This window comes from Eschrichtius robustus, chromosome 4, assembly GCF_028021215.1.
Source record: "Eschrichtius robustus isolate mEscRob2 chromosome 4, mEscRob2.pri, whole genome shotgun sequence".
Taxonomy (NCBI): Eukaryota; Metazoa; Chordata; class Mammalia; order Artiodactyla; family Eschrichtiidae; genus Eschrichtius; species Eschrichtius robustus.
The window spans coordinates 53263546-53290063 of record NC_090827.1 but is presented as its reverse complement, the minus strand read 5'-3'; the positions used below and the strand labels follow the sequence as shown (position 1 = coordinate 53290063).

General features: G+C 40.0%; 1 protein-coding gene across 1 annotated transcript in view; it reads right to left on the bottom strand.

Annotated features, from left to right (window-relative positions):
• Positions 1 to 355: 355 nt before the first annotated feature.
• LOC137764076 (placenta-specific gene 8 protein) overlaps positions 356 to 26518 on the bottom strand; it is a 35340-nt gene continuing 9177 nt past the window's right edge. The window contains exons 2-5 of the mRNA XM_068542727.1: positions 21657 to 21798; positions 19299 to 19423; positions 14272 to 14386; positions 356 to 674 (exon numbers count right to left, since the gene is read on the bottom strand). Of these exons, the coding sequence (XP_068398828.1) occupies positions 14282 to 14386; positions 19299 to 19423; positions 21657 to 21768 (342 nt within the window). The 5' untranslated portion in view covers positions 21769 to 21798 and the 3' untranslated portion in view covers positions 356 to 674; positions 14272 to 14281. The remainder of the gene's footprint in view (positions 675 to 14271; positions 14387 to 19298; positions 19424 to 21656; positions 21799 to 26518) is intronic.

The window sequence follows — 26518 nt, the reverse complement described above, 5'->3', positions numbered from 1 at the left end:
TACTTCATATCCAAAAGAGAAAGAAAATCAATAACACAACAATGAAACCATCAGGTATGCAGTTGGGAAGCAGAGCATAGTGTATTGTTGCTTTGTCAGCATTGATAATGCTTATAGATACTGTGAAAAGGAGCAAAAGTGTTGGCTAAATGTACCATAAAGGTCTTAGAATAGTTGTCTGTAGCCGTTTTCTCTATCTCTTAAACTTCTTAGAGGAAAGAGAGCTGAGTAGCTGTGGACCGAAATCTCCTGTTAGGAAACCAAACTACGAGAACCAAATTATGAGATTGACCCTTGAAGTTGACTAATGACGTAAGGACATTTTATTGAGAGGAAAGAAGCATAAAGAATCATGTTAGTAAAATCTTTTATTTGGTTTATATTTTAAATGTAATACAAAATTTATAAGCCAGAAAATTTAATAGCAAGGAGAAACTAAGCTGGACCATTTAGCAAAAACTAAGGGACAACATTCCTTTAAAATAAATCAAAGTTCAATTTTTTTTACCCCATTGATTGTGATTAAACATAACAATCATATTTCAGTTGCAAAAAGTGGAGAAGCACTCAAGCTGAAGAGGTGTGGAGCTGATTTTCGTTGCTTCAGTAAGAGCTCTTCACGAGGTCAGGAGAGAGACCACAGAAGAAAGGAAAGAAAAAAAAGAGCTCTTCACCTATAAGGGACAGACAAAAAATAGGGTTAAATTTTCTCAATCTACTTTTTTATTTTTAATAAAGGTTTAATTTTAGAATCATTTTAGATTTACAGAAAAGTTGCAAAGATAGTACAGAGAGTTCCCATATACCCTGCACCAGTTCCCTTATTGGTTAACATCTTACTGTGGTAGGTTTGCGACCACGAGCCAGTGTTGATAGATTATTAATCAAAGCCTATCCTTTATTTAGATTCCTCAGTTTTTACCTAATGTTCCTTTGCTGTTCCAAGATCCTATCTAGATGGTGTATTACCTTTAGTCATCATGTTTCCTTAGGCTCCTCTAAACTGCAATAGTTTCTCAAACATTCCTTGTCTTTGATGGTCTTGACAGTTTTGAGGAGAATCTGCCTCAATTTTTGTATTTTGTACAATGGGCCTCAATTTTTGTTTGTCTAATGTTTTTCTCAAGGTTAGACTGGAGTTGTGGGGTTATGAGAGGAAAACCCTAGAGGTAAGGTGCCAATCTCATCACATCATTTTAGGGGTACATGCTATCAACAGGACACCACTGATGATGTTAACTTTGATATTAACTGGCTGAGGTAGTTTTGTCAGGTTTTTCCACTGTGAACTTAGTTTTATCCCTCCTTTTCATACTATACATTTTTTAAAAAAGATTTATTTATTTTATTGATTGATTGATTGCTATGTTGGGTCTTCGTTTCTGTGCTAGGGCTTTCTCTAGTTGCGGCAAGCGGGGGCCACTCTTCATCGCGGTGCGCGGGCCTCTCACTATCGTGGCCTCTCTTGTTGCGGAGCACAGGCTCCAGACGCGCAAGCTCAGTAGTAGTGGCTCACGGGCCCAGTTGCTCCGCGGCATGTGGGATCTTCCCAGACCAGGGCCTGAACCCGTGTCCCCTGCATTGGCAGGCAGATTCTCAACCACTGCACCACCAGGGAAGCCCTCATACTATACATTTTGAAAGAAAGTTGCTATGCAAACCCACACTTAAGGGGTGGTTAATTATACTCTATCTCCTTGGGGTAGGTGTACCTACATAAATTATTTAAAATACTGTATTTCTGGGAGATTTGTCTATTCTCCCTTCCTTGTTTGTTTTTAACATTTTTATTGGAGTATAATTGCTTTACAATGTTGTGTTAGTTTCTGCTGTATAACAAAGTAAATCAGTTATATGTATACATATATCCCCATATCCCCTCCCTCTTTTTTTTTTAATGTCTGAAACATTTATATGAACATATTTCCATACAAACAACCCAATGAAAGTTTAGTATTAGTTGTTTTGTTTGTTTGTTTTTTTATACTGCAGGTTCTTATTAGTCATCAATTTTATACACATCAGTGTATACATGTCAATCCCAATCGCCCAATTCAGCACACCACCATCCCCACCCCACCGCAGTTTTCCCCCCTTGGTGTCCATATGTCCGTTCTCTACATCTGTGTCTCAACTTCTGCCCTGCAAACCGGTTCATCTGTACCATTTTTCTAGGTTCCACATACATGTATTAATACACGATATTTGTTTTTCTCTTTCTGACTTACTTCACTCTGTATGACAGTCTCTAGATCCATCCACGTCTCAACAAATGACTCAATTTCGTTCCTTTTTATGGCTGAGTAATATTCCATTGTATATATGTACCACAACTTCTTTATCCATTCGTCTGTCCATGGGCATTTAGGTTGCTTTCATGACCCGGCTATTGTAAAGAGTGCTGCAATGAACATTGTGGTGCATGTGTCTTTCTGAATTATGGTTTTCTCTGGGTATACGCCCAGTAGTGGGATTGCTGGATCATATGGTAAATCTATTTTTAGTTTTTTAAGGAACCTCCATATTGTTCTCCATAATGGCTGTATCAATTTACATTCCCACCAACAGTGCAAGAGGGTTCCCTTTTCTCCACACCCTCTCCAGCATTTGTTGTTTGTAGATTTTCTGATGATGCCCATTCTAACTGGTGTGAGGTGATACCTCATTGTAGTTTTGATTTGCATTTCTCTAACAATTAGTGATGTTGAGCAGCTTTTCATGTGCTTCTTGGCCATCTGTATGTCTTCTTTGGAGAAATGTCTGTTTAGGTCTTCTGCCCATTTTTGGATTGGGTTGTTTGTTTCTTTAATATTGAGCTGAATGATCTGTTTATATATTTTGGAGATTAATCCTTTGTCCGTTGATTTGTTTGCAAATATTTTCTCCCATTCTGAGGGTTGTCTTTTTGTCTTGTTTATGGTTTCCTTTGCTGTGCAAAAGCTTTGACGTTTCATTAGGTCCCATTTGTTTATTTTTGTTTTTATTTCCATTACTCTAGGAGGTGGATCAAAAAAGATCTTGCTGTGATCTATGTCAAAGAGTGTTCTTCCTATGTTTTCCTCTAAGAGTTTTATAGTGTCCGGTCTTACATTTAGGTCTCTAATCCATTTTGAGTTTATTTTTGTGTATGGTGTTAGGGAGTGTTCTAATTTCATTCTTTTACATGTAGCTGCCCAGTTTTCCCAGCACCACTTATTGAAGAGACTGTCTTTTCTCCATTGTATATCCTTGCTTCCTTTGTCAGATTAGTTGACCATAGGTGCGTGGGTTTATCTCTGGGCTTTCTATCTTGTTCCATTGATCTATGTTTCTGTTTTTGTGCCAGTACCATATTGTCTTGATTACTGTAGCTTTGTAGTATAGTCTGAAGTCAGGGAGTCTGATTCCTCCAGCTCCGTTTTTTTCCCTCAAGTCTGCTTTGGCTATTCGGGGTCTTTTGTGTCTCCATACAAATTTTAAGATGATTTGTTCTAGTTCTGTAAAAAAATGCCATTGGTAATTTGATAGGGATTGCATTGAATCTGTAGATTGCTTTGGGTAGTATAGTCATTTTCACAATATTGATTCTTCCAATCCAAGAACATGGTATATCTCTCCATCTGTTGGTATCATCTTTAATTTCTTTCATCAGTGTCTTATAGTTTTCTGCATACAGATCTTTTGTCTCCCTAGGTAGGTTTATTCCTAGGTATTTTATTCTTTTTGTTGCAACGGTAAATGGGAGTGTTTCCATAATTTCTCTTTCAGATTTTTCATCATTAGTGTATAGGAATGCAAGAGATTTTTCTACATTAATTTTGCATCCTGCAACTTCACCAAATTCATTGATTAGCTCTAGTAGTTTTCTGGTGGCATCTTTAGGATTCTCTATGTATAATATCATGTCATCTGCAAACAGTGACAGTTTTACTTCTTCTTTTCTAATTTGTATTCCTTTTATTTCTTTTTCTTCTCTGATTGCTGTGGCTAGGACTTCCAAAACTATGTTGAATAATCGTGGTGGGAGTGGACATCCTTGTCTCGTTCCTGATCTTAGAGGAAATGTTTCCAGTTTTTCACCATTGAGAATGATGTTTGCTGTGGGTTTGTCGTATATGGCCTTTATTATGTTGAGGTAGGTTCCCTCTATGCCCACTTTCTGGGGAGCTTTTATCATAAATGGGTATTGAATTTTGTCAAAAGCTTTTTCTACATCTATTGAGATGATCATATGGTTTTTCTTCTTCAATTTGTTAATATGGTGTATCAATCACATTGATTGATTTGCGTATATTGAAGAATCCTTGCATCCCTGGGATAAATCCCACTTGATCGTGGTGTATGATCCTTTTAATGTGTTGTTGGATTCTGTTTGCTAGTATTTTGTTGAGGATTTTTGCATCTATATTCATCAGTGATATTGGTCTGTAATTTTCTTTTTTTGTAGTATCTTTGTCTGGTTTTGGTATCAGGGTGATGGTGGCCTCATAGAATGAGTTTGGGAGTGTTCCTTCCTCTGCAATTTTTTGGAAGAGTTTGAGAAGGATGGGTGTTAGCTCTTCTCTCAATGTTTGATAGAATTCACCTGTGAAGCCATCTGGTCCTGGACTTCTGTTTGTTGGAAGATTTTTAATCACAGTTTCAATTTCATGACTTGTGATTGGTCTGTTCATATTTTCTGTTTCTTCCTGGTTCAGTCTTGGAAGGTTATACCTTTCTAAGAATTTGTCCATTTCTTCCAGGTTGTCCATTTTATTGGCATAGAGTTGCTTGTAGTAGTCTCTTAGGACGCTTTGTATTTCTGTGGTGTCTGTTGTAACTTCTCCTTTTTCATTTCTACTTTTATTGATTTGAGTCCTCTCCCTCTTTTTCTTGATGAGTCTGGCTAATGGCTTATCAATTTTGTTTATCTTCTCAAAGAACCAGCTTTTAGTTTTATTGATCTTTGCTATTGTTTTCCTTGTTTCTGTTTCATTTATTTCCACTCTGATATTTATGATTTCTTTCCTTCTGCTAACTTTGGGTTTTGTTTGTTCTTCTTTCTCTAGTTCCTTTAGGTGTAAGGTTAGATTGTTTACTTGAGATTTTTCTTGTTTCTTGAGGTAGGCTTGTATAGCTATAAACTTCCCTTTTAGAACTGCTTTTGCTGCATCCCATAGGTTTTGGATCGTCGTGTTTTCATTGTCATTTGTCTCTAGGTTTTTTCTGATTTCCTCTTTGATTTCCTCAGTGATCTCTTGGTTATTTAGTAATGTATTGTTTAGCCTCCATGTGTTTGTGTTTTTCCCCCTGTAATTGATTTCTAATCTCATAGCGTTGTGGTCAGAAAAGATGCTTGATATGATTTCAATTTTCTTAAATTTACTGAGGCTTGATTTGTGACCCAAGATGTGATCTATCCTGGAGAATGTTCTGTGCGCACTGGAGAAGAAAGCGTAATCTGCTGTTTCTGGATGGAATGTCCTATAAATATCAATTAAATCTATCTGGTCTATTGTGTCATTTAAAGCTTCTGTTTCCTTATTTATTTTCATTTTGGATGATCTGTCCATTGGTGTAAGTGAGGTGTTAAAGTCCCCCACTATTATTGTGTTACTGTCGATTTCCTCTTTACAGCTGTTAGCAGTTGCCTTATGTATTGAGGTGCTCCTATGTTGGGTGCATAAAGATTTGTAATTGTTATATCTTCTTCTTGGATTGATCCCTTGATCATTATGTAGTGTCCTTCCTTGTCTCTTGTAACATTCTTTATTTTAAAGTCTATTTTATCTGATATGAGTATAGCTACTCCAGCTTTCTTTTGATTTCCATTTGCATGGAATATCTTTTTCCATCCCCTCACTTTCAGTCTGTATGTGTCCCTAGGTCTAAAGTGGGTCTCTTGTAGACAGTATATATATGGGTCTTGTTTTTGTATCCATTCAGCAAGCCTGTGTCTTTTGGTTGGAGCATTTAATCCGTTCACGTTTAAGGTAATTATCGATATGTATGTTCCTATGACCATTTTCTTAATTGTTTTGGGTTTGTTTTTGTAGGTCGTTTTCTTCTCTTGTGTTTCCCACTTAGAGAAGTTCCTTTAGCATTTGTTGTAGAGCTGGTTTGGTGGTGCTGAATTCTCTTAGCTTTTGCTTGTCTGTAAAGCTTTTGATTTCTCCATCAAATCTGAATGAGATCCTTGCCGGGTAGAGTAATCTTGGTTGTAGGTTCTTCCCTTTCATCACTTTAAGTATATCATGCCACTCCCTTCTGGCTTGTAGAGTTTCTGCTGAGAAAGCAGCTGTTAACCTTATGGGAGTTCCCTTGTATGTTATTTGTCGTTTTTCCCTTGCTGCTTTCAATAATTTTTCTTTGTCTTTAATTTTCGCCAATTTGATTACTATGTGTCTTGGTGTGTTTCTCCTCGGGTTTATCCTGTATGGGACTCGCTGCGCTTCCTGGGCGTGTGTGGCTATTTCCTTTCCCATGTTACAGAAATTTTCGACTATAATCTCTTCAAATATTTTCTCTGGTCCTTCCTCTCCTTCTTCTCCTTCTGGGACCCCTATAATGCGAATGTTGTTGTGTTTAATGTTGTCCTAGAGGTCTCTTAGGCTGTCTTCATTTCTTTTCATTCTTTTTTCTTTAGTCTGTTCTGCAGCAGTGAATTCCACCATTGTGCCTTCCAGGTCACTTATCCGTTCTTCTGCCTCAGTTATTCTGCTATTGATTCCTTCTAGTGTAGTTTTAATTTCAGTTATTGTATTGGTCATCTCTGTTTGTTTGTTCTTTAATTCTTCTAGGTCTTTGTTAAACATTTCTTGCATCTTCTCGATCTTTGCCTCCATTCTTATTCCGAGGTCCGGGATCATCTTCACTATCATTATTCTGAATACTTTTTCTGGAAGGTTGCCTATCTCCACTTCATTTAGTTGTTTTTCTGGGTTTTTTTCTTGTTCCTTCATCTGGTATATAACCCTATGCCTTTTCATCTTGTCTATCTTTCTGTGAATGTGGTTTTTGTTCCACAAGTTGCAGGACTATAGATTTTCTTGCTTCTGCTGTCTGCCCTCTGGTGGTTGAGGCTATCTAAGAGGCTTGATGGGAGGCTCTGGTGGTGGGTAGAGCTGATTGTTGCTGTGGTGGTCAGAGCTCAGTAAAACTTTAATCCACTTGACAGTTGATGGGTGGGGCTGGGTTCCCTCCCTGTTGGTTTTTTTGCCTGAGGCAACCCAACACTGGAGCCTACCTGGGCTCTTTGATGGGGCTAATAACAGACTCTGGGAGGGCTCACGCCAAGGAGTACTTCCCAGAACTTCTGCTGCCAGTGTCCTTGTCCCCACAGTGAAACAGAGTCACCCCCCTCTCTGCAGGAGACCTTCCAACACTAGCAGGTAGGTCTGGTTCAGTCTCCCCCGGTGTCACTGCTCCTTCCCCTGGGTCCCAATGCACACACTATTTTGTGTGCGCCCTCCAAGAGTGGGGTCTCTGTTTCCCCCAGTCCTGTCGAAATCCTGCAATCAATTCCCACTAGGCTTCAAAGTCTGATTCTCTATGAATTCCTCCTCCCGTTGCCGGACCCCCAGCTTGGGAAGCCTGACGTGGGGCTCAGAACCTTCAATCCAGTGGGTGGACTTCTGTGGTATAAGTGTTCTCCAGTCTGTGAGTCACCCACCCAGCAGTTATGGGATTTGATTTTACTCTGATTGCGCCCCTCCTACCGTCTCATTGTGGCTTCTCCTTTGTCTTTGGATGTGGGGTATCTTTTTTGGTGAGTTCCAGTGTCTTCCTGTCGATGATTGTCCAGCAGCTAGTTGTGATTCTGGTGTTCTCGCAAGAGAGAGTGAGAGCACGTCCTTCTACTCCGCCATCTTGGTTCCTCCTCCTCCCCTCACTCTTGCATCTCCCTCCCACCCTCCCTATCCCACCCCTCTAGGTGGTCACAAAGCACCGAGCTGATCTCCCTGTGCTATGCAGCTGCTTCCCACTAGCTATCTATTTTACATTTGGTAGTGTATATATGTCAGTGCTACTCTCTCATTTCGTCCCAGCTTACCCTTCCCCCTCCCCATGTCCTCAAGTCCATTCTCTACCTCTGCATCTTTATTCCTGTCCTGTACCTAGGTTCATCAGAACCTTTTTATTTTTTAGATTCCATATATATGTGTTAGCATATTGTATTTGTTTTTCTCTTTCTTACTTACTTCACTCTGTATGACAGACTCAAGGTCCATCCACCTCACTACAAATAACTCAAGTTCGTTTCTTTTTATGGTCAAGTAATATTCCATTGTATACTTGTGCCACATCTTCTTTATCCATTCATCTGTTGATGGACGTTTAGGTTGCTTTCGTGTCCTGGCTATTATAAATAGTGCTGCAGTGAACACTGTGGTACATGACTCTTTTTTTAAAATTAATTAATTAATTAATTAATTAATTAATTAATTAATTTATAGGCTGTGTTGGGTCTTCGCTGCTGTGCGTGGGCTCTCACTAGGTGCGGCGAGCAGGGGCTACTCTTCATTGCGGTGCGCAGGCTTCTCACTGTGGTGGCTCCTCTTGTTGTGGAGCATGGGCTCTAGGCGCGCGGGCCTCAGTAGTTGTGGCGCACGGGCTCTAGAGCAAAGGCTCAGTAGTTGTGGCGCATGGGCTTTGCTGTTCTGAGGCATGTGGGATCTTCCCGGACCAAGGCTCAAACCTCTGTCTCCTGCATTGGCAGGCGGATTCTTAACCACTGCGCCACCAGGGAAGCCCCATGCCTCTTTTTGAATTATGGTTTTCTCAGGGTATATGTCCAGTAGTGGGATTGCTGGGTCTTATGGTAGTTCTATTTTTAGTTTTCTGAGGAACCTCCATACTGTTCTCCATATTGGCTGTATCAATTTACGTTCCCACCAGCAGTACAAGAGGGTTCCCATTTCTCCACACCCTCTCCTGCATTTATTGTTTGTAGATTTTTTTGATGATGGCCATTCTGACCAGTGTAAGGTGATACCTCACTGTGGTTTTGATTTGCATTTCTCTAATGATTAGTGATATTGAGCATCCTTTCACGTGTTTGTTGGCAATCTGTGTATCTTCTTTGGAGAAATGTCTATTTAAGTCTTCTGCCCATTTTTGGATTGGGTTATTTGTTTTTTTGATATTGAGCTGCATGAGCGGCTTGTATATTTTGGAGGTTAATCCTTTGTCAGTTGCTTCGTTTGCAAATATTTTCTCCCATTCTGAGTGCTGTCTTTTCGTCTTGTTTACGGTTTCCTTTGCTGTGCAAAAGCTTTTAAGTTTCATTAGGTCCCATTTGTTTATTTTTGTTTTTATTTCCATTTCTCTAGGAGGTGGGTCAAAAAGGATCTTGCTGTGATTTATGTCATAGAGTGTTCTGCCTATGTTTTTCTGTAAGATTTTAATAGTGTCTGGCCTTACATTTAGGTCTTTAATCCATTTTGAATTTATTTTTGTATACGGTGTTAGGGAGTGTTCTAATTTCATTCTTTTACATGTAGCTATCCAGTTTTCCCAGAACCACTTATTGAAGAGGCTGTCTTTTCTCCATTGTATATTCTTGCCTCCTTTATCAAAAATAAGGTGGGGCTGTATCTTGTCCTTTTGGCAGGCAGGGCCACGTCTGGTGGTGTGTTTTGGAGTGTTTGTGAAATTAGTATGACTTTAGCCAGCCTCTCTGTTGATGGGTAGGGTTGTGTTCCCATCTTGCTAGTTGTTTGGCATGGGGTGTTCAGCACTGGAGCTTGCTGGCCATTGGGTGGAGCTGTGTCTTAGTGTTGAGATGAAGATCTCTGGGAGAGCTCTCACCAATTGATATTATGTGGGGCCGGGAGGTTTCTCGTGGTCCAATGTCCTGGACTTGGCCCTCCCACCTTGGAGGCTCAGGCCTGAGACCGGCCGGAGCACCAAGATCCTGACAGCCATACAGCTTAGAAGAAAAGGAAGAGAGAAAAAAACAAAAATAAAAAACGAACAGACAGAGCCCTAGGACAAATGGTAAAAGGAAACCTATACAGACAAAATCACACAAAGAGGCATACACATACACACTCACAAGAAAGAGAAAAGGGGGAAAAAAAAATATATATATATATATAAAAAAAAAAAAGGAAGAGAGCAACCAAACCCCAACAAACAAATCCACCAATGATAATAAGCACTAAATACTAAACTAAGATAAACATAAAACCAGAAAAAAATTAGATGCAGGAAGCAAACCCCAAGTGTACAGTTGTTCCCAAAGTCCACCGCCTCAAATTTGGGAACATTCGTTGTCCATTTAGGTATTCTTCAGATGCAGTGTTTATCAGGTTGATTGTGGGGATTTAATCTGCTTCTCCTGAGGCTGCACAGAGAAATTTCCCTTTCTCTTATTCTTTCACACAGCTTCTGGGGTTCAGCTTTGGTTTTGGCCCCGACTCTGTGAGTAGGCCACCCTCAGGAGTCTGTTCCCTGCCAGAGAGCTGGGGGTTAAAGCAGCGGCTGATTAGGGCTCTCTTGCTCTCTAAGGCCAGGGGGAGGGAGGGGTACAGTAGTCATAATTGGGGTGTGGGGTGAGCCTGAGGCGGCAGAGGCCAGTGTGATGCTGCAGCAGCCTGAGGCACGCTGTGTATTCTCCCGGGGAAGTTGTCCCTGGATCATGGGACCCTGGCAGTGGCGGGCTGCACAGGCTCCCAGGGAGGGTGTGGATAGTGACCTGTGCTCGCACACAGGCTTCTTGGTGGCGGCAGCAGCAGTGTTAGCAGTTCAGGCCCGTTCTGTGGTCCGAGCTGATAGCCGTGGCTCATGCCCGTCTCTGGAGCTTGCTTAGGCAGTGCTCTGCCTTCTGTGGGCACACTGGGAAGGAATCCCCGCTCCTTGCGCACCCCAAAACAAAGGTCTCTTGCCTCTCTGGCAGGTCCAGACATTTTCCTAGACTCCTTCCCAGCTAGTTGTGGCGCACTAGCCCCCTTCAGACTGTGTTCACGCAGCCAACACCAGTCCTCTCCCTGCGATCCGACCGAAGCCCGAGCCTCAGCTCCCAGCCCCCGCCCGCCCTGGCGGGTGAGCAGACAAGCCTCTCGGGCTGGTGAGTGCTGGTCGGCACCGATCCTCTGTGCGGGAATCTCTCCGCTTTGCCCTCCGCACCCCTGCTGCTGCGCTCTCCTCCGTGGCTCTGAAGCTTCCCCCCAGCTACCCACCCCCCATCTCTGCCAGTAAAGGGGCTTCCTAGTGTGTGGAAACTTTTCCTCCTTCACAGATCCCTCCCAGAGGTGCAGGTCCCATCTCTATTCTTTTGTCTCTGTTTTTTCTTTTTTCTTTTGCCCTACCCAGGTACGTGGGGAGTTTCTTGCCTTTTGGGGAGTCTGAGGTCTTCTGCCAGCATTCAGTAGGTGTTCTGTAGGAGTTGTTCCACATGTAGATGTATTTTTGATGTATTTGTGGGGAGGAAGGTGATCTCCACATCTTACTCCCCCTCCATCTTGAAGGTCTCCTGCACTGATCTGTTTGTTTGTTTAGCGCTGCACGGCATGTGGGATCTTAGTTCCCCAACCAGCGATCGAACCTGCACCCCCTGCACTGGAAGCAGAGTCCTAATCACTGAACCACCAGGGAAGTCCCTGCATTAGTGTATTTTTGAAGAAAACTTATTCTTACATATAGGTTGGTCACAGTAATGAATAATATTGCCATTACATACATATCAGTATGGACTGATACTCAGATATTTATTTTATGCTTTGGGTTATAATCCAATACTACCTTATTTTGTTGCTCAAATTGTTCCAGTTTTGGCTACTGGGAACTTTTTCAGTTCATTCTTGTATCCCTTTGTCTCAATCTGTTTTTAACGTAAATCACATTATTCTTTTATCTTTATCTCTTTATTCTCCCATTTCAGATATTTGTATATCTGAAAAGTTTTATTGTCAATGAATAATGTAGGGTCCAAGTTGATGAGCAGGAGTCGGGACCACCAAGATATGTTATGTCAAACCAGCTCAAAATATCAGTGAGATAATTTCCTTGAGGTTAAAAAAAAGCTCAAATGCCAGGATTTATTATTATATATGTGTGGGTAGATATTTTATCCAAACTGTCTCATGCGTTTATTTAGATAAACAGTGTTGAAATAGTGTAAGGCCAAATCTTTGCTTCTGACCTCTCCTCTCCAGTCTGTGCCACATGCCATTACCAGGTTAATTTTTCTAAAGTATAAGTCTACATATGTTACTCCTTTATAGCCTGCAATAACTCCCTAGTGCTCACCAAATAAAAGGCCAAATCATTAGCCCAGTATTCACTACATTGCATGCCAAGGCCCCAAATTAGTTTTTAAAATCTTTCATTTCTCATTATTTTCTTACTTATACCATATGTTCCTGCCAAGTTGAACCTAAGCTCATAAAGATGTTTTTTCCTTTTTTTGCCTCTATAGTTTCACTAATGTTGCTGATGAGAAGAAACACCCATTTCTATTCATCTTGCGTCAGAAATCTTCCGTTTGCCCCATCCAATCCATTTCTACCATTGTCTGCCCTGCCCTGTGTTCTGAGAGGCTGACCTGTGGACCCCAGCAATACTGTCCTTCTCTCTGTCTTCCTGGTGGGTTCAACCAATGGGAAGCCCAGAAGGACATCAGAAAATGAGGTCAGGGTAGTTCTCCCCTTGTTTCCTTCCTGAGGGGTTGCCCCAGGCTGCTCAGGTCCTCTCAGGGCAGCCGTCACACAGCTTTCTCCTTTGGGATGCAGGTAACTGCTCCCTCCCCTCCTCCCGAGGCCTAGGGATGGTAACAGTTCAGCTGTTGTTGCACAATCCCCTGTCATTTCCCTGTACCTCCCACCCACACCTGTGTAAATGGTCTTCATTAAATCCTTGTATTATCACAGTTTGAGTGCCATCTATTTCCTCTTGTGACCCTGATGCTCACTTCCTCTTTAGAATTAAAACCACTTCTTTCAAGAAACTTTCATTTACACTTCTCACAGGATATCATCTTTCCTTCCTCCGAGAATAAAATAGCACTTCATCTAAAGGCATTAGTCAAAGTTTGCATTTTATTTGAGGGCTTTTCTAATGCCTTCTTTTTGAGTATAAAGTCTCTAAGGGGAAGAGGACCAGCTTATTTCCCTTCATTCCCCATAGTCCCTAACAGTGTCCTGCATGGTACTAGGTACTTGAGACATTATTTGCTAAATGCATGAATATTTGAAAACATATCTTCCAAGAGTTATGTTTGTTAACGTATACAGAATTCTCATTCACTTGAGAAAGGAAGTGGGATTTTTGCAAAGAATGGGAAAATTAATGTTTTCTTCCCATACTCAAGACACATTCTATAGAAGACTGACAAAATCATGTTGATTTCTACTTTACTATATCCTCAATAGCTAATTCTGAGAATCTTGGAAAAATGAGTTGGAAATGACTTGATTGAATTTCAGATGATGACATTCTACAGAACATTTCCAAATATTCTGTATTCCATTCCACCTCTTTCAAAGTTCACCTTCTCTTTCCTGTTTAACCTCACCTCATTATTGATAGATGCATTATGCCACAATTAATCCAAATATTACATAACGTAATTTTCATTTGCTCTACTACTTTATAATTATTTACCAGTTTCTTTCATCAATTTGTTTGTATTAGCAGGGAAAGTGCTTTCCACTTCTTTTGTATCTCACCACACTCTTGTATTTTGCAAGTGGTGCTTCATTAATAGACCACCAGAATTCTGAGAAGTCTAGAGAAGTCACCATCCCTTTATTTGCTAAAATAAAGTTTCAAAATATAGAGTTATTTTTGTGAACTGAATGTTTGTGTCCCCCCGGCCACAAGACTCATATGTTGAAACCCTAACCCCCAGTGTGATGGTATTAGGAGGTGAAGCCTTTGGGAAGTAATTAGGTTTAGATGAGATCATGAAGGTGAGGGCCCCATGATGGGAATACTGTCCTCATAAGAAGAAAGGCCAAAACTCTCTGTTTCTCTCCAATATTTGAGGACACAGCAAAAAGGTGGCCAACTGCAAGCTAGGAAGAACATCCTCACCAAGGAACTGAACTGGCTCATACCTGATCTTGGACTTCCCAGCATTCAGAACTATGAGAAATAAATTCCTGTTGTTTAACCTGTTTAAGCTATGTTATTTTGTTATGGCAGCCCAAACAAGCTTTCTTCATTTGAAGATATCAAAGTCAATCTTTATACTAAGATAACATTTGAGAGACTTAAATAATTGTTATTATTGAATTATTATTCAAAATAATGCTTAGTTTACAAAGCCCTTGATAATATTTCTCAACATTCATAGATTTTAAGACTTACCATTGTTTTTTTAGAAAGTACGCATGGCTCTCCTTCTGTTGATGTCTCTCTTGATTTGGCAAAGAGAACACAGAGGACAACAAAGTGTCACCATATAGTCATCACAAATGGATCCCTGTTTGAAAATACAAAAGAAACAGAAATGTAAAATCCACCTATTTGGGAATTAAGACTTGTGAATTTTTAAGACATTTTGAAGAGAAGCAGAAGGCATTGATCCTTTGAATTCGGAGTTTGGATGGATACATTCAGGAAAATGTCAGTTGATTTCTCTATATAGCTCCTGTCTCTTTTTATGACATTAAATGTTTTCCTATACTTTGTGATATTGAAAATAGAAGTTATCTAACCAAACTATCAATATGAGGGTAAAATAAGGAGTTTCAGGAAGTAAAATCTCTTTTCTCCTCTACCCGCTCCCTTTCTCAGGAAGCTACTAGAGGATGCCGCCACCAAAATGAAAGAGCAAACCAAGAAAGGTATAAGAAACCAGAGACTAACATGGGGGAGCGGTTAATGGAATCTCCAGTCGTGGCAAGGAGATCTCAGGGCAAAAGCAGAGCACCAGGAGTGAAAAGAATCTAGTTCAAAGGGTAGCGGGTCAGGGAGTGATTTCATCAAGGAGATGAAAATGATAGAATGTCTGATGTATTGAATGTTTGGGGAAGAGATTTAGAAAACTGGGAAAGAGTTTGGGACTGCACTACTCTTAAGTAAATGAAAAACTCCTAATGAAAAAGCCAAGCATTATTAATAGTAGGAAAAACAAAGTTTAGTAGAAAAGGCAATCATAGTTCACTACACGATTCAACTTAGCTCTGAAGAGCAAGCAGAGCTATCATAATATACATACTAAATATGGATTTAACCAAAATTATATATAACTATACTGGAAGGAGTGGGGTAGGGGTAGGGTGCATGTCCATGGTGGGGAAGGGGGAGAAAACAGAACTAAATTCTCATCTTCCACAGTAGGAAGTCCAGAGAAATGCCCCAAACTGAAAAGTCAAAAAGTAGCAATACAAGTCTACCATTTGGAGATACGGAGGTAAACACCCAAAGATCAGCCTTGGGAAAGAGGAGGTAGGGGAGAGAAGTTTGGGGACTACTATTTTCCTTAACAAACCTTATAAATTAGATAATTTAAAAAACTATGTGCTTGCAGAGCTTTGTTAATTAAAATGAAAGCTGTACTAGAAAACAGGGCTGGGGGGATTTAGTGAGCCAGAAATCATGAGCAATTTTTGGAAAAAAAAATGAAGCAGATGGGATTACATTGATGGAGAAAGTAAAACAGAGCTAAGGAACATGAAACCTAACATAGTCAGAGGCACGGTATTAGATAAACCCCAAACCAAAACCCCTCGGTTCAGAAAGGAGGAAGAACCAGCTGGGGGATGAAAGATGAGTGGTTAACTGATGCCAGCTTGAGCAGCTGGGCCAGCCCAGAGCTGCCAGCTGTGGCCTTGCCTGGAACACTGCCTGCAGAGCAGTTTAACAGATGACCCTAATGTGGGCTTTGGGGCCCCAGAAGAGAAGAGGGGTGAGATAAGTGGGACAGCTATTCACCTATCGTGTAAGAGGTCAGACTCTCAAAGACTCACCACAAACACACCAGAAGAAATAATAAAAGGTAAAGACATTTTAGCACAGCTGAGGAATCTAAATCACTCCCACCCATGAGATAGCCAAATTATTTTACTTTTGGTATTCATTGAATGGTATTTTTTCCTTCTTTTCTTTTTTTGGCTGAATAGACCTTTCCTGGTTCCTTTTGTTCCCTTTAGTAGTTTTAGATATTCCTCAACTAATTTCTATTAGCAATGACCCTTAAATTTTTACCCACAACTTAACATTATATATTTAAAAAAATTTTTTTTAACATCTTTATTGGAGTATAATTGCTTTACAATGTTGTGTTAGTTTCTGCTTTATAACAAAGTGAATCAGCTATACATATACATGTATCCCCATATCTCCTCCCTCCGTCTCTCTCCCACCCTCCCTATCCCACTCCTCTAGGTGGTCACAAAGCACCGAGCTGATCTCCCTGTGCTCTGTGGCTGCTTCCCACTAGCTATCTATTTTACATTTGGTAGTGTATATATGTCCATGCCACTCTATCACTTTGTCCCAGCTTACCCTTCCTCCTTCCTGTGTCAAGTCCATTCTCTACATTTGTGTCTTTATTCCTGTCCTACCCCTAGGTTCTTCAGAACCATTTCTTTTCTTTTTTTTAAGATTCCATATATATATGTTAGCATATGGTATTTGTTTTTCTCTTTCTGACTTACTTCACTCTGTATGACAGACTCTAGGTCCATCCATCTCACTACAAATAACTCAATTTTGCTTCTTTTTATGGCTGAGTAATATACTATTGTATATATGTGCCACATCTTCTTTATCCATTCATCAGTTGATGGACACTTAGGTTGCTTCCATGTCCTGGCTATTAACATTATATTTATCTTGAGATTCATCTACGTTGCTGTGGGTATCAATAGTTCATTCCTTTTTATTGCTGAGTAGTATTCTATTATATGGATAGGTCACAATTTGTTTATCCATTCACCTGCTGTGGGACATTTGGGTGGTTTTTAGTTTTTGGCTATTACAAGCAACACTGCTCTGAACATTTGTGTACAAGTCTTGGTATGGTTATATATTTTTGCAGGGTAAATATCTAGGAGCAGAATGGCTGGGCCAAAAAGTAGGTGTATATTTAACTTTTTAAGAAACTGTATTTTACATTCCAATCAGCAGTGCATGAGAGTTTCAGTTCCTTCATATCCGCTCACACTTGGAGTGGTTTAGGCTGATTAATTTTAGCTAACCCAATAGGTGTGTAGTGGTATCTCATTGTGGTTTTAATTTGCATTTCTCTAATGACTGATGATGTTGAACATCTTCTTATGTGCTTATTTGCCATTCAAATATTTTCTTTTTTTTCTAATTTTATTGTTTGGGTTAAAAATATATACTTAACATCAGATCTACCCTCTTAACACATTGTAAGTTTACACAACACAACAATTTGAAGAATCCCAAAATAATTAAACTGAATGAAAGAAGCTACACACTGTACAGTTCTATTACATAAAATGGTAGAAAATGAAAACTAATCTATAGTGACAGAAAGCATATTGGTGGTTACTTGGGGAAGAGGGGAGGGGAAAGAAGGAAAGATTACAAAGGGATGCGAGTAAATTTGGGGGGTGATGAATATGTTCACTATTTTGACTGTGAGGTTTCACAGGTATATACATATGTCTAAACTTATCAAATTGTACATTTTAAATATATGCAGTTTATTGTAAGTCAGTTATACCTCTGTAATGTTCTTTTTATAAAAAAATGTGTATTTATCTATCAATGCCAGACAAAGCCTTTAGAATATCTTTGTTTCTTCCTCTTCCTTCCAATCTTCCAAATTTTGTCAAAACCAACTAAAGTTTTAGTTTCAGTCTGTTATTCATTTTTCAAACTCCTAATGAGGATTTAAAAAAATTGATTATGTACTAAGCCTTTAAAAAAGTTGATAACTTTCATGTTAAATAGTCATAGCGTAATAAATAAAGAGCTCCTACAAATCAATTAGAAAAGACAACTCAATAAAACAATGAACAAAGTATATGTACAGATAATTTATAGAAGAAATGCAAAAGGACAATAAATTTTCAAAAAGTTGCTTGATCTGTCTAATAAAAATTTAACTAAAACAACAAGGAAATATCATTTTTGCCTCTCTGACAGGCAACATGAAAAAAATATTATATTGGCACACTTATAATATTAATAAATTATAAATTGATATAATCTTTTTGAAGGGATACTTGACAGTATTTTTCAAATTTTGAATGTGCATATCCTGTGATCTGTCAATCTAATCTAGTACACCATCCTACAAAAATACCAGTGCATGTACAAAATCATATACGTACAACTATTTAAACTGCAATATCACTTAACCTTTCATCAATAAAGAAGTGATTAAGTATATTATCTCTGTGATGGAATACTATGCAGACATTAAAAAGAATCTGTATTACAGACATAAAGGGGGTCTACCATATATTAAGTGGAAAAAAACAGGTTACAATATAGTATGAACTCATTTAAAAAAAAAAAAAGCGATAAAAGAGCCCTGCAAATCCCAGACCCTATATGTCTAAATCTATAGCTATAGGTACATCTAATCTATATGTATATGCATTATAGGCATAGGAAAAAAAAACCTGAGGAAGGAGACCACCAAATTACTAATAGAATTTATCACTGAGTAGAGATTTTCACCTTTTATTTTATATACCTCTGTGTTTGAATTTGTCATAAAATTACCTATATATGTATTATTTTGTATAATTAAAAAAGTAAGAAATATCTTCAAATGAAAAAATAAAATAATTTCAATGGAATAAAATAAGTTCCTAAAATATTCTGCCTATTTATTGATATTCCTGGTGATGGTTAATTTTATGTGTCAACTTGGCCAGGTCATAGTACCCAGATATTGGATCAAACACTATTCTAGATGTTTCTGTGAAGATAATATTTCAGATGAGATTAACATTTAAATCAGTAGACTTAGAGTAACCCTCCATAATGTGGGTGGGCCTCATCTAATTAGTTGAAGGCCTTAATAGAGAAAGAACGACTTCCCCTGAGTAAGAAGGAATTCTGCCTGGTGGGCCTACTTACTTTACGGGGATGGTGTAATGATTAAATGATGTAACATACGTAATGTACCTGTGGCATAGTAGGCTCTGAACAATCCTCTTCCACTGTATGACATACACTGCAAATATGAGAGTTGTTTATTTTCTAAGGTTTTCACAGAAACGTAGAAGGAGGTCCCATAACCAGAGGATCTATTGCTACAGTAATGGAATACAAGGTTGCAGATGCTAGGAAACTCCTACCAATCAAATTCAGATGATGGGTACCATCAAATTGTCTCCATGTTTATAACAATTATTTTGAACGTGGGCGCATGCTTGAATGATACAGTATTGTAAGAGACTCACCGGGATGCCGTATCGAGTCCTGTAGAGGGTCCTCATTGCAACACTTGTTCCACACAGACAGCATTCATTCATATCAGATGCAACTTGACATGCAAGACACGTGAAGCAAAATATGCCACAGAGACCTGGACACATGAAATCAGAGGTACAAATTACTCCACTCTGCCCCCACCACAGTTGAAAGTTAGTGTGCTTTCATGAATGGCGGTCCAAATCCTGGGGCCTTTGTCACACATCCTGCTGCCAAGTCCATCTTCACTGCTTTTGCTCAGCATCGCGTCAGCTTCTCCCTTCTCCCCACCCAATCATTTCCGGAATAACCACACCTTGGAAAGTCTGTATTCTTTTTGTAGTACTGCCTTCATCCATGTATTGAATGATTCACTGAAACCTAGCCATGTTCCAGAGATTATCCTCAGTACTGACAATGCCTCTGTCTGAAGTCTAGAAGGGAAGTTAGATAATATGAAAAGTTCTCCAACAGAAACCTACTCAAGATGCCAAGGAGTCACTCACACAAATGGGGCCTCCAGTGCTCTGGGAAGGAAATGTCGCTTGATCTGAATATTGAAGGATGATTAGGAATTTTATAGGTAGAGGAAAGGGAAAAGAGCCTCTTTAGATAACATGGTATGTCTCGACAATGGCTGGTTTTCATTCAACATGGCTGGAGCCAGGGATGGGATGGGGATGAAGCTGGACCCAAGGCGGGTTGGAGACTGGATAACGAGGAAGTACGAGTGCTCAGAATGGGTCATGGAAGTCATGAGGAAGCTCTGAAATATTTTAAGAAGGGAGAATGATTTGGTCAGATCTACAATTAAGAAATTCTATATGAAGATATTAAGCTCATATTAGGACTTGTAATTCACTTATTCGAGTAACAATACTAGGGTTTAGGGGATTAGAATGTTCATCTTTAGAAGGTTTTATTATTGTGGTTTCATTATCACTATGATATGCAGATGTTGAACTAATGTCCTGAGAAGTGTAAGTCATCACCCCAGGTCATCCAGTAGGACAATGAGAGCAAATCAATAAACCCAACTGTTCCATTTCCTAGGTAATTCTTTCCCTCTGTGCTTTTTTTAAAAAAATATTATTTTTAATATTTAATATTACTTTAAATATTATTTTACAATCTACTTTAAAAAAATTATTTATTTATTTATCTTTATTTTTGGTTGCGTTTGGTCTGCATTGCTTCGCTTGGGCTTTCTCTACTTGTAGAAGGCAGTGGCTACTCTTCGTTGTGGTGCGGGCCTTCTCATTGCGGTGGCTTCTTTTGTTGCGGAGCACAGGCTCTAGGCACCCAGGCTTCAGCAGTTGTGGCTTGCAGGCTCTAGAGTACAGCCTCAGTAGTTGTGGCAACTGGCTTAGTTGCTCTGCAGCATGTGGGATCTTCCCGGACCAGGGTTTGAACCTGTGTCCCTTGCAGTGGCAGGCGGGTCCCTAACCACTGCGTCACCAGAGAAGCCCCCCTTTATGTTTTTCAATGTAATTATTAACTCAATTTCAAATTTCAATTCCACTGATAAGTTAAAGGTTAACAAGGTTTCCTTTCCTGTCTCAGAACACTGTGTAGACTTCAAAGAGGCCGGGGGGGGGGGGGGGGGGTGGGGGGGTGGGGGGGGCGGGAAACACAAAAACCTCAGAGCAAAATTTGTTATATAGGCAGGTTTGTTTGTTTCCTGCTTGGTGTTGAGAACTAAGCATTTGACCTCTCTGACACGCCCATCTTCTCACAAACTTTCTCTCTCCCAAGTTTACTTAGAGAGCTCTCATAAAAGAAACAAAACAAAAAACAAGGAGGGTCAGAGATATTTTACCCAATGAGAAGTTAATTGCCTGTAGAATTCTTTATTCTTAGGTGTATAACAAAGTTAAATGTACAAATAAAATAATTCTTCTCTGAGCTCATGCTGAAACCATGGATGAAAATTATCCCTTGTTTACTGGGCACAGTGTAACTATAAAATAATGAGTTTATGTGTAACAAGAGCAGTCTTTTTTTTTTTTTAAATCAAGTAAAACTTGAAATGTGTCTTTTCATATGATGTATGGTCTATTTATAGTCATTAGGCCAAGTCTGTTCATTGTTAGAGTCATCTGCTTTTTTCCTATTATCTTAACTCCAGAACTTATTTTAGAAGTAAAACTATTCTTCGAAGGGTGGAGAAGAATTAATTTACAATCCCGTACAGGCTTTTTCTGTTAACAAAGCATTGCCTGACACACAGGGTACTTTGGCATCAGTGGGGAACGTTTACTACACAATAAGGGAGGAATGAGGGAAGGATTTGGTCTTTGGTAATTCACCTCCGCATCAGTTACGGGGGCACTTTCCCCAGCACTTACAGACGCCACAATCGCTGAAGCAGTCACACATGCCCGTCTGCCAGTTAGAGGTTTGAGGAACCGGACCACTTCCAGGCTGAGCTACAATGACCACCGGAGATGGAGCTTGCATTTTCGATGCAGGGTCTTACGTGGCTGTGGTCTGAAAGGAAAAACTTGGTGTAAGTAGCCTGGAGGTTGCTCTTGGAAGCCTGTTTTGAGGCACTCTGCTTCACGGGCAAGTGAGGCAATTTAGACCAAGTGACTTGTTGATCTTTGAAGAACAGAATTTCTGCAGAGGCCCCTGGGGGAAGGGATTCGCTGAACCGGTAAAACGTACAGATTCTTCTCTTGGCGTTAGGGAACGTAACATGGTTGTAAGAACTGTTTTAAACAGGTGCCTGGTCTCCACACAAGACAGGGAAACAAATGAGGGAACCCGTGATAATGACCACGCCAACTAAAAATTGTTGCGCGCTGTTTGGTTCTACAAGAACGAAGCCACCGGCCACTGCAGTCGCTGACCTCCAACACACCCTGAAAGGAGTTCAGGCTGGAGATCAGGAATGCGGCACTGCGTGCTCTGGGAACACTGGCAGAACAGGCCTTCAGAGAGTTAAGATATTTTTTAGAAGATTTTATGAGTTGCATGTCTTACATCTTCTTATACCTAGAAAAGCACTAAAATCATTAACGGAGGCATCTGGTCCTCGTGACCAGCAGCAACCTTCTGCCAAAATGTGTGCTTGATGGCACGTACCCCCTTCACTAAAACCATGTATTACTGACCTCCCCTCCGACCTCTTCGCAGCAGTCCCTCAGAGCTATCTGAGACGCTGTCTCCCAGGCTATAGTCCTCATTTGGCTCCAAATAAAACTTAACTCACAACGCTCACGTTGTGCATTTTTTTTCAGTTGACAAAAGGAGTAGCGAATTACGGGAACAGACTTCTGTAAAATTGCACCATCCTAAGCTTTCGTGCGCTCGCACACTTTCTCCTCTTGCCCCTCTTTTATGTTCCCTTTTGTTGTGGACTTGTTTCTCATGAGCAGTTGTAAAGGAAAAACTCCCCTGTTTTCTGTCTACTCACAGAACACTGTCTGTCACTTGTGATCACCAAATGTGTGGTAGCTTTTTTCCACACCAAGCAATTCTGCAACACCAGCTGGGGGTCCATTGGGTTGCACGCTGCAGGCCTGCAAGCCCTGTGCTTGTCCAGAGACCGAAGAAGGAGCCCAGAGTCAGTGACAGAAACATCAATGGTTTAATGGATAGGGGGATCTTACATGTCTGAAGCAAGGTCCTGGAGTGACAGCCCACCAGTCTTCGCTCCCAGGGCAGGGGATGGGGGGAGGGGGAGGTTACCAGTTATAGGGGGGATTGACATCAGGTTGGCTCACTGGTTACCAGGGAAACCAGCAGAGGAGCACAGCCTCCCACCACCCCTTTGATAAGCTATCACAGGGGAGATATTCTGATCTAAAGCTTAGAACAATCACTAGCTGGGGCCAGGGGCAAGTACGTAGGCATTTACTGATTAGGGAAGGTCAGTCATCTGAATAGAATGTAGGTGAAGCAGGGACTGGTTGAGCAGAGAATGTACAGAGAACAAGAGAACAGACATCTTGGGGAGCCTGCCCATACAGTGTCCTACAATTTAGCTCAATTCTGACACTGTCTACAGGAGACGGTGTCAGATTCCACGTGTTAAGGGCTCAGTCCCACAAGACTGCCCTCCCTCCCCTACTTCAGATGCCAGTTGTAAGACCAGGTTGTCACCTGTGCTTCTGACCAGCTAGATCAGAGGTTCCCATGACCCCTTCCTTAGGTTTCCCTGGACCCTGTCCTTTTGGGTTCTTATGGAACCTTGATTACATAGGCATGATTGATTAAATCATTGGCCATTGGTGATTGAACTCAGTCTCCAAACCCCTCTCCCCTCCCCTGGAAGTCTGAGAGCTGGGGCTAAAAGTTCCAACCCTCTAATCAAAGATTGGTTCCCCTGGCAACCAGCACCCTCAAGGGCTTTCCAAAAAGTCACTTCATTAGCATAAACTCCTCTGTAGTTGGGAGGGGCTTGTTTTGAATAACAAGACACCTTTATCGCTCTTACCATGTAAGAAATTCCAAAGATTTTAGGAGCTCTGTGCCAAGAACAGGAATGAAGACCAAATATGTATTTCTTACTAAAAACCACAATATCACAGTAGTCCTCTCCAATCTTCCTGCATCCAAGTTGGTCCTTCACTTCAAATTTACCTGGAGCCTGTATCCCTCTGACAGTGCCGACTATCAGTGCTGACAGACCCTTGGTACGTGTTAGGGGCAAGCCCTGATGGTGTGCCCCAGCAAAGTTTATTAGGAAGTACCCTTTGTTAGGTTAGTCCTAATTTCTCTCCATCATGAGAGGCAGTGTGGGGTCATGCAACATTGATTTGAAGTGAGAATATCTTTGCTCAAATTCCGGTTTCTTAAACCGTGTGATCTTGGACGAGTCATTGATCAACATAGTTATTTAACTAGTCATTTAAATTTCCTCCTACTAATCTGTAAAAATGGAAATGGTTTCTGACCTATCCACCTTCTGTGCTTATTGAGAGTATTTTCTTTTGCCCTGTATTCTGAAGTGGAAATGTATTACATCTCAGTGTCTAGCACACTGTGAGTGAGTCAAGCATATAGTAAGTACTTAATTCAAGAAGACAATGAAAAGTACCTTCTATGAGATAAAGTCTAGGGATGAATTTAATGAACAATGAAAAAAATCAGATTAGTATCAGGGAGAGTGGCTAAAATGTACAAAAATGCAGCAAGGAAATTTCTTTTGATGAGTTCCACAAATATCTATTGGCAATAATATCAGCTAATATTCATTGAGATTCTACCTTATATCAGGCACTGTGCTAGACTCACACTGTCCACTTAATGTTACAACAGCCCTGCTAAGTAGGAATTATTATCTTTATTGAGTTGATGAGGAAATGGAGGCTCAGAGAGTTTAAGCAAATTATGAAATTCAAATCCTTCTCTGGCTCACTCCACAATCCCTGTCCCTCCCTTTGCCCCTTAGCTTTAGAGCCCTGCTCCATCACAGCACTTATTACAGGGTGGCATTTTCATCGGTTTGTTGTGATTTCCTTGAGAACTGGAACTCTCTTTTCATATTTATTCCTTTAGCACCAACCTCAATGTTAGTCTAATAGAAGGTACTTTTCCTTGTCTTCTTGAATTAAGTACTTGTTATATGTTTGACTCACTCACAGTGTGCTAGACACTGAGATGTAATACATTTCCACTTCAGAATTCAGGACAAAAGAAAAACACTAAAATTGAAAATACAGTGCTTCGAGATACTCAGGCAATGTGATTATACTAATGCTTTCTTGTATTATTTCCCTCATAGGGCAGTGTCAAAGACAAGCAAATTACCTCCATTGTTGCATATTACTTTACACTTTTTCTATTTCTTGAATTAACTGGGTTTCTTTATAGATTGCATTGCTCAGTAATGCCTGGCTAGTTTGGTAGTTCCCATGGACAAAAAGAGAGAGCAGTATATGAAACAAGGCAACATCCTGGATGTTTTTCCACACAATTGAAAGCGTATCAACAATGGTTCAAACATGTCTAAATCTGCCCAGGCTTCATCATAGCTAATTGTAAATTAACCAGGTCTATCATTATAAATGGTCCCCTGAGTCCTAGCAAACAGCCTCATGTGAAGGACACAGTGTTTCTGGATGAGTATTAAACGAGTTTATTTTTATTTTTTTTTTAGAAAGAAGGAAGAAGCTTTAAAACTTTTTTTTAAAGGTTTCTGTCTGTTGAACTTTATCACTATCAGAAAATGGCTCTAGGTATTTCCCTTCCCATTAGTGAGTGTGGTCTGCAAACATATATTTTTCTAAGTTTTAATAAAATGATTATAGGTACACAAAGAGAGGACAAAATCTGACATTAAGTATTAAAAAAAAAAAAATCTTTAAAATGAGAGAAATTTAAAAGCCCCAAGGTTGACAAAATGACAAGGCAGGAACAGATAATTCACAAAAGAAGACATGAAAATGACCTTAAGTATATTAAAAAAGATGTTCAAACTCACTCAATATTAAAGAAATGCAAATTAAACACTTGTCAGGTGGCAAAAATTAAAGAGTATGCAACACATTCTTTTGGCAAGGCTGTGGAGGAACAGGTACTCATATGTTTCCAGTGAGAATGCAAACTGGTGCAACCTTTCTGGAAGGAACTTTGGCAATACTTAGCAAAACTACACTTACGCTTACCATTTGCCCAAGCAATCCCATATCTAGAAATTCATCCTGAAGATATACCTCCCAAAATGCAAAAACACATATGCATGAGGTTATTCCTGGCAGCATTGTTTGTTTTTGCAAAATAACTGTAAGCACTGTATGGGAGACAGGTTGACTAAACTATGGTACACCCACACGGCGGAGCGTTACGCAAGCTATCAAAAAAAGAATGAGGGCGAGCTCTATAAACTGACGTGAAGTAACTTCCAAGATATATATAAGCGGGAAAAAAACACGTACAAAAGGATGTTTTTGGTATGATATCCTTCATGTAAGAAATAAAGGGAAATAAGAAAACACACATGTATCTGTTCAATTGTGCAATAAGAAATACAGGAAGAATAAACCAGACACAAATGAAACTTGTTATGTTCAGGATGAATGAGGTGGAAAGAATGAGAGAATGGAAATGGAGTAGCAGGGCTGGGGGCAACACTTCTCTAAGTGTACCTTTGTCATATGGCTCTGACTCTCCCAACCATGCTAATATTTCACATATCAAGTCAATGCATTAAACGGACAGTCAAAATCAACCAGAATGTGGCAGGACCCCAAAATGCAGTCGA